Source organism: Brienomyrus brachyistius, chromosome 23, assembly GCF_023856365.1.
Source record: "Brienomyrus brachyistius isolate T26 chromosome 23, BBRACH_0.4, whole genome shotgun sequence".
Lineage (NCBI taxonomy): Eukaryota > Metazoa > Chordata > Actinopteri > Osteoglossiformes > Mormyridae > Brienomyrus > Brienomyrus brachyistius.
The window spans coordinates 17,015,268-17,030,253 of record NC_064555.1 but is presented as its reverse complement, the minus strand read 5'-3'; the positions used below and the strand labels follow the sequence as shown (position 1 = coordinate 17,030,253).

Here is a 14,986-nt window from a genome sequence, read left to right as displayed (position 1 = left end):
TAATTAAAACGTAATTATGTATGTGTATGTATGTACGTAGTAATAATTGTAGTATAAATATAAAACTATATGAATATAAACTATATATGATATAATAAATTAAAGAACTCTTAAATAGTGCAATTATTAAGTAACAGCCAAGTTAACTCTATATGTGTGACAGTGCAGTATGTATACAGAGTTAGCAGTATGTGTGCATAACGTGCAAGAGTGCAGAATATAATTGTAGAGGGAGTTTATCAATAGTTCACCTGTAATTCTGGTCGATAGTACAACTGCAGGTGACGGTTAATTGAACGTCCATTCAGAGACTGGTTTGGTTAATGTAACCATGATGTATTTGCTATGACAAATAACAATCTAGAACAAATTAACTAGACGTAAAACATGTTGATCATACTATCATCTTTTATTCAAACATGTGAAGATACAAAAATTATTTTGGGGTGGTGTGTGGCATGATGGCGTAGTGGTTAGCACTGTAGCCTCACACCTCCGGGACCTGCAGTCAAGTCACCATGGCTCCATGTGTGTGGAGTTTGCATGTTCTCCCTGTGTCAGTGTGGGGTTTCCTCTGCGTACTCTGGTTCCATCCCCACAGTCCAAAAACAGGCTGAGGCTAATTGGAGTTACCAAATTGCTCATTGGTGTGAGCGAATGGCGTGTGTGTGTGGTTGCATTGTAATGGGTTGGTGCCCCATCCTTGGGTGTTTCCTGCCTTTTTTTTTTTCTTTGATCATTGGTCATTGTTGACACACCACAGCACACAACAACGAAATGTGTCCTCTGCATTTAATCCATATGAGACATCTTTACATAGCAGGGGGCAGCTAATTCAGCACCTGAGGAGCAGTGCTCAGGGTACCTCAGTGGTGTCTTACTGGTCGGGGATTTGAACCAGCAATCTTACAATCACAAGTGCGCATCCATAACCATTAAGACACCACTGCCCACAATACATTGGGAATGTGATTACCTGGGATGTACGTGGGTTTACCTTTGGGATAGGCTCCGGACCCCCACGGCCCTGAATAGGAGAAGTGGTTTCAGGATGGATTGGTGTGGCTCTGCAGGGTAGGAGTTTGTGCCTGTGATCAGAAGGCTTCTGGTCTGAATGCTGAATATGTCAGATATTGATTTCACTGTTTGGCCCCTCACCCTTCATTGACCTAGCTGCACCTGCTCTCTCACTTGTGTATGGCTTTGGAGAAAAGAATTTTCTAAATAAATAAAGGTATAAATATGCTAAACAATTAGAACTTGGACCAATATAGGTAACAAATTAATATCTATATGACCTAACAAGAGGCCAAGACAAGTTACGAATGTATTGGATAAATGTAATTTTGACTAAAATGCGCACAAATATATGTGTGTGTGTGTGTGTGTGTGTGTGTGTGTGTGTGTGTGTGTGTGTGTGTGTGTGTGTAACGTGCCATGTTCGTATTTCTGTCATGTGTCACAATGACTCTTATACATCCGAATCTGCATGTATGTACAAAATGTAAAGTACTGTATCGCACCTAAATTTAACGCTGATCCTGGGGGCATGAATACAGAGTAGCCACTGAAACAACATGTATAATAAAGGTACAATCCTATTGGCCAGTGAAACTGCGTCACGGATTTTGGGCGGGGACGGAGTTCACAAAATTACCCAGCAAAGAGACAAAGGGAGCTGTTCGCCGCCATTTTGTGGAGTAACAGTGGTGACTGGCGAGTGGCTGTGCCGACACACGTAACTAATATTCGTATCACGATTTGCGATCCTAGTATTCGTTTCGCGATTTGCTTTTAAGACTGCTTTTACATTATATTTAAATTAGTTATAAGATGTCCAGGGACCGATTTAGAAACCGCGGCGGATTTCAGCGCAGAGGCGGAGGTGGGATGCGAGGGGGAATGGGAAACCCCAACTTCAGAAATCAAAACCAGCATCCTTTTCCGAACCGAGTTCCACAGCCGGGCATGAACCATGGCCCGCCGCCGAACCAGGGCCCTCCTCCGAAACCGGTAACACCACAGAAGTCCCAACCCCCTCCGGTAGCTCCGGTAGGTCAGCCCGGTTCGCCAGCAGCGCAGCCGCCCCCTGCACAACCGAACAAGACTCCGCAGCAGGCCGCTGCGGCTCAGCCCAGTCCAAAACTGCAATCACCGCCGCCGAAACAAGGCCTTACATCTCCGCCGACGCAACCCAGTAAACCCCAACCGAGCCCCGACCTCGGCAATGGACAGAAACAACCACCGCACACAACGAATAAGCTACCACCGCCTCCTCAGGAAAGGATTAACGTTAAACCCGAAGAAGAGCTGTCCGAGCCGCCGCAGGTAGGGGCTTTGCTGCACGTCTGCTTTGTTTCTCTCTCCTCCCGGCTTTTTTTGGAGCTCCCGTCACTTGGACAGAAATACTTAGTATATGATAGCCTAGCACAATTGGCAAATAATTGTATTGGAAGTGTTTTATAACGTTCAGTCAAATTATGTCAAAAAGTGTCGTTTTTGGTTCTTTGATTACCAAAAAAGGTTGTGACTGAGCTGCCCGTTAGCTGGTTATTGTGGACTGTAAGACTGCGCCGACGTGGAGCGCCGCGGTGTTCCAGCTCTCCAGTCCTCGCGGACTCCATTTCGGATGCGTCCTCGTGAGGCAGCGCGAGGCCCTTCCGCCATTTTGTGTCGCGAGCCCTTCAGCGCCGATCCGAGCGATGCGCTCCATACACTTCGTGCTTTCATTGTCGGATCCCCATACAGCTTTGCCGCGACGCAGCCTTGTTGGCAGTCAGTGACACTTAACGGTGTCGTTTTCTGACTTTTGATAAAGGCTTCTTTTGAACTTCCCATTGTGTGATACTACTCTGTCTATTGATGATACTGTATCTACAGGGCTGCCAGCTAGGCCAGTCGGCTGGCGTGAGATTCTAAATTTGAGACAAGTCTGTACACATGCCGACGCTTTTACATGTATGACATGTATTTACCTGTATGGGGCTGTATCCCAGTTTATTAAGGAATAATATACATTTGCTATAGGATTTCCTACATAGACATGATAATCTGAAAACCTGAATGTCTCGCCACGTGCGTGAGAGTTGGCGACCCTCTAACCATATTACTTATGATGGGGTTTGGGAGATGAATCTTGTAATGCCCGAAATGTTCCATTTTCTCTGCCGTTTGTATATGTGAAATTCAAGATCCGAATGGGGAAATTATTCCAGTTATATGTAGGTGGTGAGCTTAACATAATCATCTTATTATTTAGCAGGAATTGAAAGCGACCCTCTCTCTCCTGCGAAAGCCTGGAGAGAAGACCTACACGCAGCGATGCCGCCTGTTCGTGGGTAACCTGCCCAACGACATCACCGAAGATGAGTTCATGAAGTTGTTTGCAAAGTATGGAGAGCCAAGCGAGATCTTCATCAACAGGAACAAAGGCTTCGGCTTCATTCGCCTAGTGAGTCCGTTTAGTCGGTCAACTCGGCTTCTGAGTTCTGTTATGTTGGCGGCCGTGCCTGTTCTGAAGCCTTTGGTTCTCGGTCGTTGCAGGAATCCCGTGCTTTGGCCGAGATCGCCAAGGCAGAGTTGGATGACGTGCCCCTGAAGGGCCGCCAGCTCAGGGTCCGCTTCGCCACGCACTCTGCCGCCCTTTCAGTGCGTAACCTCTCCCCCTATGTCTCCAACGAGTTGCTGGAGGAGGCTTTCTCCCAGTTCGGGCAGGTGGAACGCGCTGTTGTCATTGTGGATGACCGTGGTCGCTCCCTGGGCAAGGGCATCGTGGAGTTTGCCTCGAAGCCAGCTGCCCGTAAGGCGATGGAACGCTGCAACGAAGGGGTCTTTCTGCTCACCACGTAAGGGCGTCCAATCTAATATTTAGGACAGATCTTGTAATAAACATTCTTCTAAAACATGTTGGGATTTTTATACAAAAACATAATGTTTTGTGTTCTCTGGCCTGCAGCTCTCCCCGCCCGGTTGTTGTGGAACCGCTGGAGCAGTATGACGATGAGGATGGGCTCCCGGAGAAGCTGGCCCAGAAGAACCCTCTGTACCAAAAGTGAGTTAGTCGGCGGTAGTATTCATAGTGGTGGTTATTTGCAGCTCCAGTGTTCTGGTGGATGTGGATTGAATTGCCCCTCTGCCACGTCTCCAGGGAGCGGGAACAGCCTCCTCGCTTTGCCCACCCAGGCAGCTTTGAGTTTGAATACTCGCAGCGTTGGAAGTCTCTGGATGAGATGGAGAAGCAACAGAGGCAGCAGGTGGAGAAGAACATCCGTGAGGCACGGGAAAAGCTGGAGAGTGAGATGGAGGACGCCTACCACGAGCACCAGGCCAACATGCTCCGGCAGGGTGAGCTGCCTGCTCAGCATGCTGCCCTCCGCATGCACCCGCCCGAAGTACCTCTCTGATATCCGACACCTCTTTCCCCAGACCTGCTGAGGCGTCAGGAAGAGCTGCGGCGCATGGAGGAGCTGCACAGCCAGGAGATGCAGAAGCGCAAGGAGATGCAGCTCAGGTACATGCGTGTGCTCCCGCTAGATCTTTCTGCAAGTTCTTCACCGCAGTCGTTTCTCATGCGCTACAGATGTTGCTGTGGTAGCAATTGCCATTAACCCAGAAGGCATTTTTGATTTCCCCCCCCCAGGCAGGAGGAGGAACGCCGTCGCCGGGAGGAGGAAATGCTCCGCCAAAGGGAGATGGAGGAGCAGATGCGCCGCCAGCGGGAGGAGTCCTACCGCATGGGGGGTTACATGGATAATGTGAGTGCCTGGAGCAGTAGGTGGTTGTAGGTTGTGTCTGTTAGCATTTTCGCTAATTGCTGCCTACCTACAATGTCCTTGCAGAGGGAGCGTGACATGCGCATGAGCGGCGGTGGGTCCATGGGCATGTCAGGTGAGTCCTTCTGGCTGTTCTGGACACGGTTTTGAAATCCCCCAATTTTTTGTGTGATCTGTGTGTGTGGCCTGTGCTGCAGACGAATGTGTGGCTTCTGAGTCATTTGCCTCATCCTTGTTTTCTGTCCCAGACATGCCTTTTGGGTCACCCACCCAGAAGTTTCCCATGGGCGGTATGGGCTTCGAGGGACACCAGGGCATGGGTGCCCCTGCGGCTGGTGGCATGGGCGGTGGCATGATGCCCAGCGAAATGGTAACGTATGCCTGAGACGGACGGGGAGGCCTTGTTTTTTGTATTTCTCTATTGCCCTTCATTTTTACTGTCGGTCATCAGGATCATTCTGGTTTCCGGCGTTAATGCCGGGTTCGGGGTCACTAGTTTGGCACGTCAGTGTGTCCAGTAAGGATTCAGCAGCCTGTCACACCTGTCCCTGGTTCCCTCCCTTATGGTCAACCTGTACTAAGCCAGAAATTCCAACAGTTCTCCTCTCCTCATTCTGTGGTGAGGTTTCTGCAAGTCCTGTCTCAAGTGTTAGCTGGTCAGAGACAGGCATCCCATAATACTGAAAGCACTTAAGTGGTGCGATTGCTGTGGAACAACTGATGGAAGCCTATTTGTGATTTTTATTAAGAGTTTCATCTATTCAGAATTCTTGTGCATAAGATGTTCTCTTGAAACATTGAGAACCTAAGGTTGTGCTAATGGATGGGGTGGGGAGGGTTTTTATTGTAGCTGCATGATGGCAGTAATCCAGGCATTTGTGTATTGGCATGCACGGTTTTACACGTGCTCTGTCGACTTGTATGGTTTTGTAAAGAATGGCTTTTAGTACTAGTTGATGTTTTACAAACAACGATTTGGACTTTATATTGAGAATCAGTGGGAGGGACCAGGGAGGTGTGGCTCCATTGCGGTATGAAGCTGCTGGTACCAGAAAGGCGAGGCAGTGCCGTTCGGAAGGATGAACCGCTAGTGACGTCGACTTTGCTTTGTTGGCAGTATGCTGTGTTACCCTTTTTGGGTGAGACTGATGCCTTGCCATAGTTACGTACATATCTTGTTGCGAGACCTCAGCAGTTGGACACTTATAATAGTTGTGGGTCCTTGTAATTTTAATTGGAAAGTCAATCATTGCCAACACCTGAATAGGGCTGCATCCTGGTAATTAGTAGGCCCTGTTTTATGCTTGGGCAGATGTGTCAGTTGGAGTGTATTTGAATAGCTGTCATCCTCTTGAATCTCCTCTTCGGTGGCACTCGGTTCAATGCGTTTCGGCTGGTTCTCATGTCTTTGGGGAGACCTACGTTCTCTGCAGTGGAGCGACATGCAGGATTCTCCTACTGACCAATAAAAGATTTGTTGGCTTTACTCAAAAGTAATGTACAGATTATTTTGAAACAATTTGGCACTAAACACGAAGCAACCTTATTTTGCAACTATCTGAAAGTTGCAATTTGTGGTTTGTCCAAATCTACCCAAGAAGACTGCAATAATTCATGGTTGGTTAACTGCACTGGTGTTGCCGTTCAAATGACACAGTGCTGTCATGTGACTAGAGGAAACTGACTTGTACTCATATATGGTTTTAACATTTTGTGTCCTGTTACCTGGCAGCAGTACTAAGTATTTTGTGCGTATATGAACGTTGTAAGAAAAGGTCTGGCAGAACTCTACTGGCTTTACTTGCTTAAGTCAGTTTGCGTTTCTGACTTCACTGGCTAAAACAGTAAATACTCGGTGAATACTAGTGCGATTATGAAATGCAGACCATGCTGTGTAAGCAGTCACGGTTTGCCCGATTCTTTATTGTGAAGTTCAGTGCTTCTCAGTGGCATGCTCTGTAAATGCATTATATGTTGACGCCGGTACTGTGAAATGTTACCTGTGCCCTAAACAAGGACTTTGCTGGTCCAAAAGGTATGGCTGTGCTGGGCTCCCGAACCTTTCCGAAATGGCGTGTTCTGATGCGCGAGCGGTAGAGGGTTGCACAGGGGTGGGCCATGTGACCTAACCTTTTCAGCCTATACAGCGACGTCATCTGCTTTTGATAGCTTTAATACAGGTGTTACATCAAGATGAACAGAATTTCAAGTTGTGGGCTGTTTTGGCATCGCCGCACCACAGAACATTTAGTTCTCTTTACATTAATGTTGCTCTCAATGTGAAATGCACACATTGAAGATCTGATTTTTATATTCTAGAGTTACACAGGACAATTTCCTGTTTGTGTATTTGTAATTTCAGTGCTGGGTTTTCGAATTGCGAGCCTCTAAACTGTCTCTGGCCCTAGAGCCGCTCTTGTGTTGTGTGGCATGTGTCTCTCGCATCCACCTTCATCCATGTCGACAAACACGAGCCAAGTACCAGTTAGGTAGTTATGGCCTACCCCTGCTGCTGCTCCATGTGTGCTATTCACCCTGACCAGCTGCCTGATCCATTCAGCCCAGTGCTCCATTGAAAGGGCCCTCAACTCTCAGTCAGTGCTTTAGCTCCGTCCCAGGCATGCACTACAGGTCAGACTAACTAATGAATCCCTTGCCCTCTCTCTCTCTTGTATGTCGCCTGTTGAAACCCATGGATCTGCGATATTGGGACTTTCGACGAACCATTGCACCGGACTCTCCTCCTTTTTAAATCTTTTTGTGTTGGGTTTTAATGTGGCTGCCTTTCCGTGCTGGCCTGCCCTCTATGGACCTGGCGTTTTCTCGCCGCCCTTAGCGCAATGAGCGATTCCCCCAAGGTGGCCCTGGAGGCCCAAGGGGAATGGGTCCCGGGAACCCGGGTTTCGGCCGGGTGCGTGAGGAGTTTGATGGGCCGGCCAAGAAGCCCCGTTTCTAAGCCAGTGGCCAGATTCGAAATCAGCGCTTCTTTGTAGCTTCTCTCTAGTCAAGGTTGTATTTAAATGGAAGCATTCTTGCTTTTTAGCCAGAAGACTACTTTTTACAGCGATGTTAATGGATTTAATTTCTTTTTATTTTGTATTTCAAGTAGTGTTTAAAGTGGTAACCTGGTAAGCGGAGATGCTTCTTTCCCCGACCAAAACATTATTTCCTGTCCAGTCATCATGTTCTGTGACTCATGTCTTGGTGAAAATTGTAAATTAGCCTCAACTTTCTATGGCTGTTTTTGGTTTTGTTTTTTGTGCCATTTAACTTTCAAACCTGTAACTTTACAATAAAGACTGTAATTGGTTCTTTGTTTCCAAACCTTCTACGAGTTGGTTCTTGCAGCCTGGCCGATGTTTGGCCTGACAAAGGCCTTAAGACTTGCAGGTCACCTACCAGTCCTCTGTGAGCAGCAGAGTACTAGGCTTCTAATCATTTACTTTTTTCTGCGATCTGTCATTCATGACTGCACCTTTTGCAGGTGTGTGCAAATAGGATGGACTTCTCCTCAAATTTTAGTAGCAACAAGCATTGCTACCAGGAAGTGTTACAACCAAAATGGATATCTTTGATTGTGTGCAGTGTAAAATTCAGTTGTGGTTAATGCATTTATTGCAGCGAAGGTCATCAAGAGAGCCCTAAATGTACAATGTGCATTCAACAAAGCCAGTTTGCACTGAAACTTTGATGGGCAGCAAATCTTTGGCTTGAAATTACTACTTGAATTTACTTGAAAGTGGGGCAATTTAAGACCCTTGATAGGCTTATGGTTAATGTGGTTTTGGGGTTTTCAAGGCGCCTTTTTCATGGGGACATGGAAACACCCTAATGTTTTCCATTTTGCTATGTGACTTCTGTGGCCCCCGATGCCTGGTACTTCACAGGCAGCGTACATTGAGTAGCCTTTGAAGCTGCTGTGATTTCAGTGTGCTCAGTGTGTAATGTCATTTTTACTATGATGGGCTGAGTAAATATTTGAAACTTCAGAAGTTGGTTTCAATTGGCCTTTTGACTATAAAAGATGGCATACAGCTGAATCTGTCGCTGAATTTTAAACATGAATTCCAGCGTTTGTGCAGCGGATGTGTAATCTGTGACTATGGTATGATATTGCAAAATTGACTTGAACCATGTACACATTAATTTTAGTAATGCCTGAGCAAATGCAATGCAAATGCAGCTTCTCGTTTTAAGTGGCCCTTTGAAACATCAGGCTTCTCAAGTCCGGCGTCGTGCAGCTTATGCCCATTGTTTTCTACACAAACACCAATAATGAATTTTACATTTTTGATTAAATATGGAGGAGCACTGGTAGACCCAACACTGGTGACTATTGATCTTTCTATGGTCTAAACATCTACCGTTTTTAATGTGGCCATTTTATTCGCAATAACTCTCTGGGTTCTTTGTGTTTCAACAACTCGTGCATGTGGATGGAACCCCCCCCCTGTTTTGGTTGACAGTGGGCTCTGGTCATGGAGGAGTCAACGCTAGTCGTTGCCAGTATGCTGGGATTGAACACACCCAGAACACGGTGCTGCGATTATCTTAGAAATCCCAGTGATATATCAACATTGTGTGTCTTGTCAGTGTGTTGGTTTTGCTGTGCGTTTTTTTTTCCTGACAGGTTTACTCACGGCAGTCTAAATCCACAAGCTGGCAGGACAACCCAGTAGTGCCTACACCCCCCCCCCCCTTCAAGCGAGACCTTGATTGTCTGACTGCATTAAATGATGCATGCCATTTGTAATCTGGAAGAGCAAGAAAATGATGAATTGTACTATTTCACTAATAGTAAAAATAGTGAAATGAGACTTGAGAGACACATCTGGAGTTCAAAAATCCTTTCTTAGTGATTATTGATGTTGCCTTTCTAGATCAAATTAACCATGTCGAGTGAAGAACCACCTGCCCCTGTTTTTTAACAGTTGAATATTTGAAAGATCACACTCTGAATTCTTTGGTAGCCATTTCTTTGTGGCTGTTTTTTTTCCCCAGGATTAAATGCGGAGAAAAAAATACTTGAATTACAAGAATCAGCCTTACTGGGCTTTTTATAAAAATTTAAATGAGCACTTGCAAATAGTCTGTCTGTACCCAACGAGCCACTGTAGTGTCTCTCTTTAGAAGTGTAGAGCTTGACTACTCTACAGTTAGCCAAATCTCGTCGCTTTGTGGTGCCTAGTATTAAGTGGGTGTGTTTGTGGATTTGGTTTTCTGAGCATTTTTCCTAAGTACTTGTGAGCAACTGTACCGCTGAAGTGAGTGACATATTGGAAAAGTTGCCTGATTTTCATCTTTTGAAAAAATACTCTAGGTATTTAATTTTTTTGAGGTGAGATGATGCGCATGACTTTTTTTTTCTTTTTTTTTTTACGTTCAGCTGTTCTACTGGGCAGTGTTAGATAAATTTTTCCCCTCATTCTTTTAAAGGGTTTTCCAATCATTCGTATAACGAATTTACTCTACTAATAATTTACATATTTTGGAAGGCTATGGCTGCCGATAACCAAAAAAAACTACACTTTGGAAATTTTGTGTGAGTGGAGTTATTGTAGGTGTTTTGAAGTTGGAAATGGGTATCGACCAATTTCACTGGCATCTGCATTGTCCCAGTTCTTCAAGAAGCCCTTGGACGCATTATCGATACCAGGTGGTTGACAAGTTCTTCACGAATCAAGTGAAGCAGAAAGGGCATGAAAGGGGAGCGTGTGCATTTCGCAAGTGAGCCCTCCGTTCTCCTGCTGTCATCACACGACTCTGTCCCTGTGGTCGCCGATCTCTCGGCTCGTTCGCGTCTCGAGCGCATTGGGACGCGATAGCTTCACGGTCAGGGACTGCGGCCCGCCCGCCTACCTGCCCCCGTCCCTCTGTAGAGGCTCCAGCAGTTTGAGTGCATTGAGCATCGGTAGTTCTGCGGCAAATCAGTGGACAGTAAAGCCTGGACTTATACCTCAGGAGGTGTGCTTGCAGATCAGCAGTGAAGGTAAGTAGGTTTTTGTTACATTCACCAAAAATGCTTACGTCCCCCTCCCCACCCTTCCTTCTGATCTCTTGTCAAGTTTCTAGGGAGGTTCTGGCATCACACTCATTTGGATGGAATCACAGTGCAGAACTTACTGCTGTTCTCTCTCCACCCCCTTGCTGACTTGATTTTGCTGAGGCAGATACGCCGGTCTCGGAGCGACTGATACGCGGCACTTTGCCCGCCTGGCGTGTAGCAGAATCTGTGGCGGTCTGTGCAGACGGCTGCGATCCGCTGTGTCACTGGCGCCCCTGTGGGCCTCGGGGTGGGTTGGGGGGGTGGGTGGTGGCGGCGTGTCGCTGGCTTTGTGAGGGTGGCTGGGGATGGGTAGCTCGCATCTATGGCACAAGCTGCTAGGAAGGTTGTCATCCAGCAACCTGGTTTTTGTAAAGTTTTAAGTGAAAGTACTTTGACTTCGCAGTAAAACTCAGTCTTGTCACATGCAAATAAAAAAAAAAACAAACTTCGTTGGTGATTCCGTCACGCTGAACTAAAACGGTACTTGTCACTTCTTGGCAGTTTCTCTTTGCAGATCTATTCCTTGTATACTTGATTTTTGTGAGTTCTTTGTGACCTGTTTTTTACGGGGCTTTGTGATCTACTTGGAGAGTGATGTAATCATCTCTTAGCTTGCCATTTCTGTGGCACTCAGGTTGGCTCACATCGAGTGAAATGACTTTGTGTGGTCATGTGTGAATCCAGAGTTATTCCTCATGCACATTTGCCCTGTTTTTATTTTTATATTTTTTAACACTGCTGCCGAATGACTTGTTGAAGAGGGTTAGTTGGGGGGGGGGGCGGGCTTGGGTGACTGTTGTCCAGAAAATGGACATTTGAAACAAAGGAATGGTTTGGGGTGGGTGCAGACATGGAATCATTACACTGAGCGTTTAAAATGAATTTCCATTCTGGTACCCTGCAGGACTGATGTCTCCATCGCTCAATCTTATAAATGCGTAATCTAGAGCAGGTTTGAGGTTCTCTGTCCTTTTGCTTCTACTTGCACCATTTTTGCAGTGCTTTGTCTGTTGGGGGGGGAGATGATGGTCTTTTGCCAGTGACCAGCTTGTGAACCATGTTGAAGTGCTGTAAAGTACATTTGTACTCTACTGCTCTTGGTCCGTTTTTGGCTAAGCGATGAAGCAGCATTGCGTGAGCACGTCGGCTGATCCCAGCACTAATGCAGTGTGTGGGGTATCTCTGGTACCGTGTGATCTGGTGGTCGTGTGTACCAGCCCAGCGCAAGGGCGACCGTCGTGTATGTATGTGTGTGTGTGTGTCTCTGCACTGTGATTCATCCTGCCTCTTCCATTCTCTGAGTTGAAGGCATATCGTTTGGCCCCTCTGATGAATCTTGACCCTCTCTTGAAGTGTAATGCCAGAACCGGCCCTCACGGGCCCCGCGGCTCCTGCAGGATGGCACCAGCTTGCCCTCCCCTCAGTCACTCTGTGGGGTCTGTGCCAAGGGCCAGCCTGTTCAGGCGGTAGCTCTTAAAGGTGAAACTCGGACTGAGCTGCTGCCTCATATCTCTGCCACCGATAGTCCAAAAGCTTTAGGTCAAGCCTAGCTTGCCAAGCAGTTTTCTCTGTAGTATCGGTGAAGTAAGTAAATGTGATGCTTCTTGCATGATCTGGAAGTCTGCCTTTATACCGTCCTTAGTCTTTTTGTCTGAGCCTGTTGTCTCTGAAGCCGTACAGTATTGTGGCATAATTCCCGTCAGCTCATTTGGTGTTTCTGAAGCATAGGCAAGGTTTTTTACCGTCTTGCTGTCTCTCTGGTTTAACAGTCCCTAGTTATGGAAAGAGAGCTTGACTCAAGTCAGGTTGTAAAGAAATTAAAGATATTCATTCCAAAGAAGTAAATGGTGTAAACCTTTTCATAAGCAGTTGAGTAGCCCACTGTTGAACTGCAGTCTAGCTTCAGGCTGTCTTAATGCCATGATAACTGTCAGTTCTCTAAACTGGTATGCTGCTTATCCCTTAACCTCCAGCTTATTAGTAAACCCTGCCAGTGCAGAAGGCCCCCACACAGGAAGTACCCCCGAGGGAAAGCTGCTCTGTGCTCACTCCTGTTCTTTTTGCAGGGGCCTTACCTGGAGGCAGGTGGCTGAGGGGCTAAGTGCCGCCTTAATGCGAGGTAAGGAGCCCCTGTGCTGAAACCACCATGCTGTACAGATGTGTAGTGTCACATTCCATTTACCTGTAAAAATTTGGGTGAATGCAGGTGGTAGCATATCGGTAGCATGTCACGTTGGCATCCGTGAGACAATTACTTTTCTTTTTCCCTCTCCAGGTGTAGCGATTTGAGCATGTTCATATCCAGATCTGGCTGAGCCACTGGACATCGTATATCGCTCCATTGAGTCTAGACGATGGATTGACAGGCCAAGGTTTGTTAATCGTGGGGGTGTGACAGATGGACAGTGTGATTGTATTATGGAATATCAGGATAGATTTCCCTGAGTGCCAGATGTGAGATGGATCAGTCTGTGGAGGGATGGTGGGAATTTGACACGTACCGTTGCCTTTGCTTGACTGTTGGCTAGAAATTTCCATTGATTACATAATGTGTTTTTCCAGGTTCTATAGCCTTTCGTCAAGAGGAGGAACTACAAGGAGTCTTTGGTATGCTGGGAACTTCTGAGGAGGAATTCAGTACATTTTTCAAATAAACTGATTTCATAACTAAACTGTCTTGGTTTTGTGTGTTTGGGGTGTTCTGGGTAGTCCTGAAAAATGCCAGCCTTTGCAAAAAAAATATTTTTGACATCTTGCTTAAGGTGACATTTGTGTTTTTGTTTGCATGTTGAGTGACATCTAGAAGTTTGACTCGTTTCTCAGCTCAACAATCAGAAATCCCCTAGGGATCCTGTTATCCGACAGGTTACCCTGATAAGCCAGTCACCCCGCTTCGTAGTACAGGAAGCAGGGGGGTGTGAAGCAGGTGGCAGTCAATTGACAGGCCAGACTGCTGCAACTTTAATGCATGTTAATTATTCGGCAGGCTCTGTGGGTGGGACTGGGAGGGAGGGGGGTGGCTTGGCTCTTTGAGATATGAGTGCCAGCAGGTCCTTTGTGGGCCTGGGGTCTCTGACTGCTGGGGGCTGTGCCCTCATTCATACCTTTCTGCTGTTGCTGAGCTCCACATCCTCAGCCACTTACTGGATCTCCTCTCCATCTGCATCCGCTGACTGCACCAGGCTGCTAGGATGCCGCTCAGGTAGCAGTCTGACACACACACCTACCTTCTGGTCCCTGGACCTGAACTGGCTCTGAGGGTCTCGGGTTTTAGGACATAAACCTGGTTGGAATTCAATGTGTAATCAATGACAGTTAAATATACATAATACTTGGAAGCATTATACTAATTATGGTATTAAATGATTTGGAACCAAATGCAAAATTATTCCCAATGAATCTGGACTCCATTTAGAGCTAGAATTATGTCAATTTTACTACAGGGGCAACAGTATAGCTTGGAATTTGAATTATAGTTCTGTTTATCACGTTCCTCAGATTTTACAAAATGTGTCACACGAGTGTCTGAATGCCCTGTAATGAACTAACATCCTGTTCACACTGTACCCAGCTTTGTGTCCTGGTGTAGTCTCTGGGTGACCTTCGCCTAGATTTAAAAATTTCATGTAAATATTACTGATGTGCGTTGTGCAATAAACATGGAATTATTAGCCAAGAATAGCATACATTTTAAAAAGGGGAAGTGGTGCCACTTTACAATAAGGCTACCCTTATAAAGGCTTTATGAATGGTTTATAAGCAGGTTATTCATTAGGTTGCAACACTTTGCAAATTATTAATAGACAATTTTAAACAAGTTATAACACTGTTTTCTACCTGTTAAGGTTACTACCATTTACAAGTGGCAGAAGGGAGCCTTACTGTAAAGTGGTACCAGAAAAGTAAAAATAGGACATGATCCATAAAGTAATATTTCTTGCTTCTTACACTGCACTTTTACTATACCAGATGTCCTCAGATGCCGTGTGTTTCGGACAACAATTACCAACCCACATACACCCATTTTTCTAGCCCAATCAAACCAATCTCAAAGGCTGTAAGGCCCTATTCCGGTCAGTTCTTCAAAAAAAAAAAAGCACCAAGCCTTGGCTGTGCAGTACCAACGCGTAACACAACGTGGCGCTCTTTGTGTGCAAGGAAAGCACCG

The 14,986-nt window shown here is 46.2% G+C and overlaps 1 protein-coding gene across 3 annotated transcripts; it reads left to right on the top strand.

The window, feature by feature from the left end:
* Positions 1-1,783: 1,783 nt before the first annotated feature.
* sfpq (splicing factor proline/glutamine-rich) lies at positions 1,784-13,490 on the top strand. Of its 3 annotated transcripts, none has more exons than XM_048992509.1 (12): positions 1,784-2,328; positions 3,263-3,451; positions 3,544-3,845; positions 3,956-4,051; positions 4,148-4,344; positions 4,426-4,510; positions 4,640-4,754; positions 4,839-4,887; positions 5,021-5,142; positions 7,609-12,937; positions 13,094-13,190; positions 13,381-13,490. In XM_048992509.1, the coding sequence occupies exons 1-10, from the start codon at positions 1,834-1,836 to the stop codon at positions 7,726-7,728; spliced, it is 1,770 nt and encodes a 589-aa protein (XP_048848466.1). In that variant the 5' UTR covers positions 1,784-1,833; the 3' UTR covers positions 7,729-12,937; positions 13,094-13,190; positions 13,381-13,490. The 3 variants fall into 3 exon arrangements, with proteins under 3 accessions (XP_048848466.1, XP_048848467.1, XP_048848465.1); XM_048992510.1 differs by having other exon boundaries at positions 3,260-3,451; positions 12,885-12,937; XM_048992508.1 differs by having other exon boundaries at positions 3,260-3,451.
* The last annotated feature ends 1,496 nt before the right edge of the window (positions 13,491-14,986 follow it).

What these genes read in the sequence shown, in the direction of transcription:
- sfpq (XM_048992508.1), top strand. Translation starts at nt 1,834, where the DNA reads ATGTCCAGGGACCGATTTAGAAACCGCGGCGGATTTCAGCGCAGAGGC. An exon ending in CGCAAGGAGATGCAGCTCAG is followed by an intron (nt 4,511 to 4,639) that starts GTACATGCGTGT and finishes TCCCCCCCCCAG; the next exon opens with GCAGGAGGAGGAACGCCGTC. An exon ending in TGGGTCCATGGGCATGTCAG is followed by an intron (nt 4,888 to 5,020) that starts GTGAGTCCTTCT and finishes TTTCTGTCCCAG; the next exon opens with ACATGCCTTTTGGGTCACCC.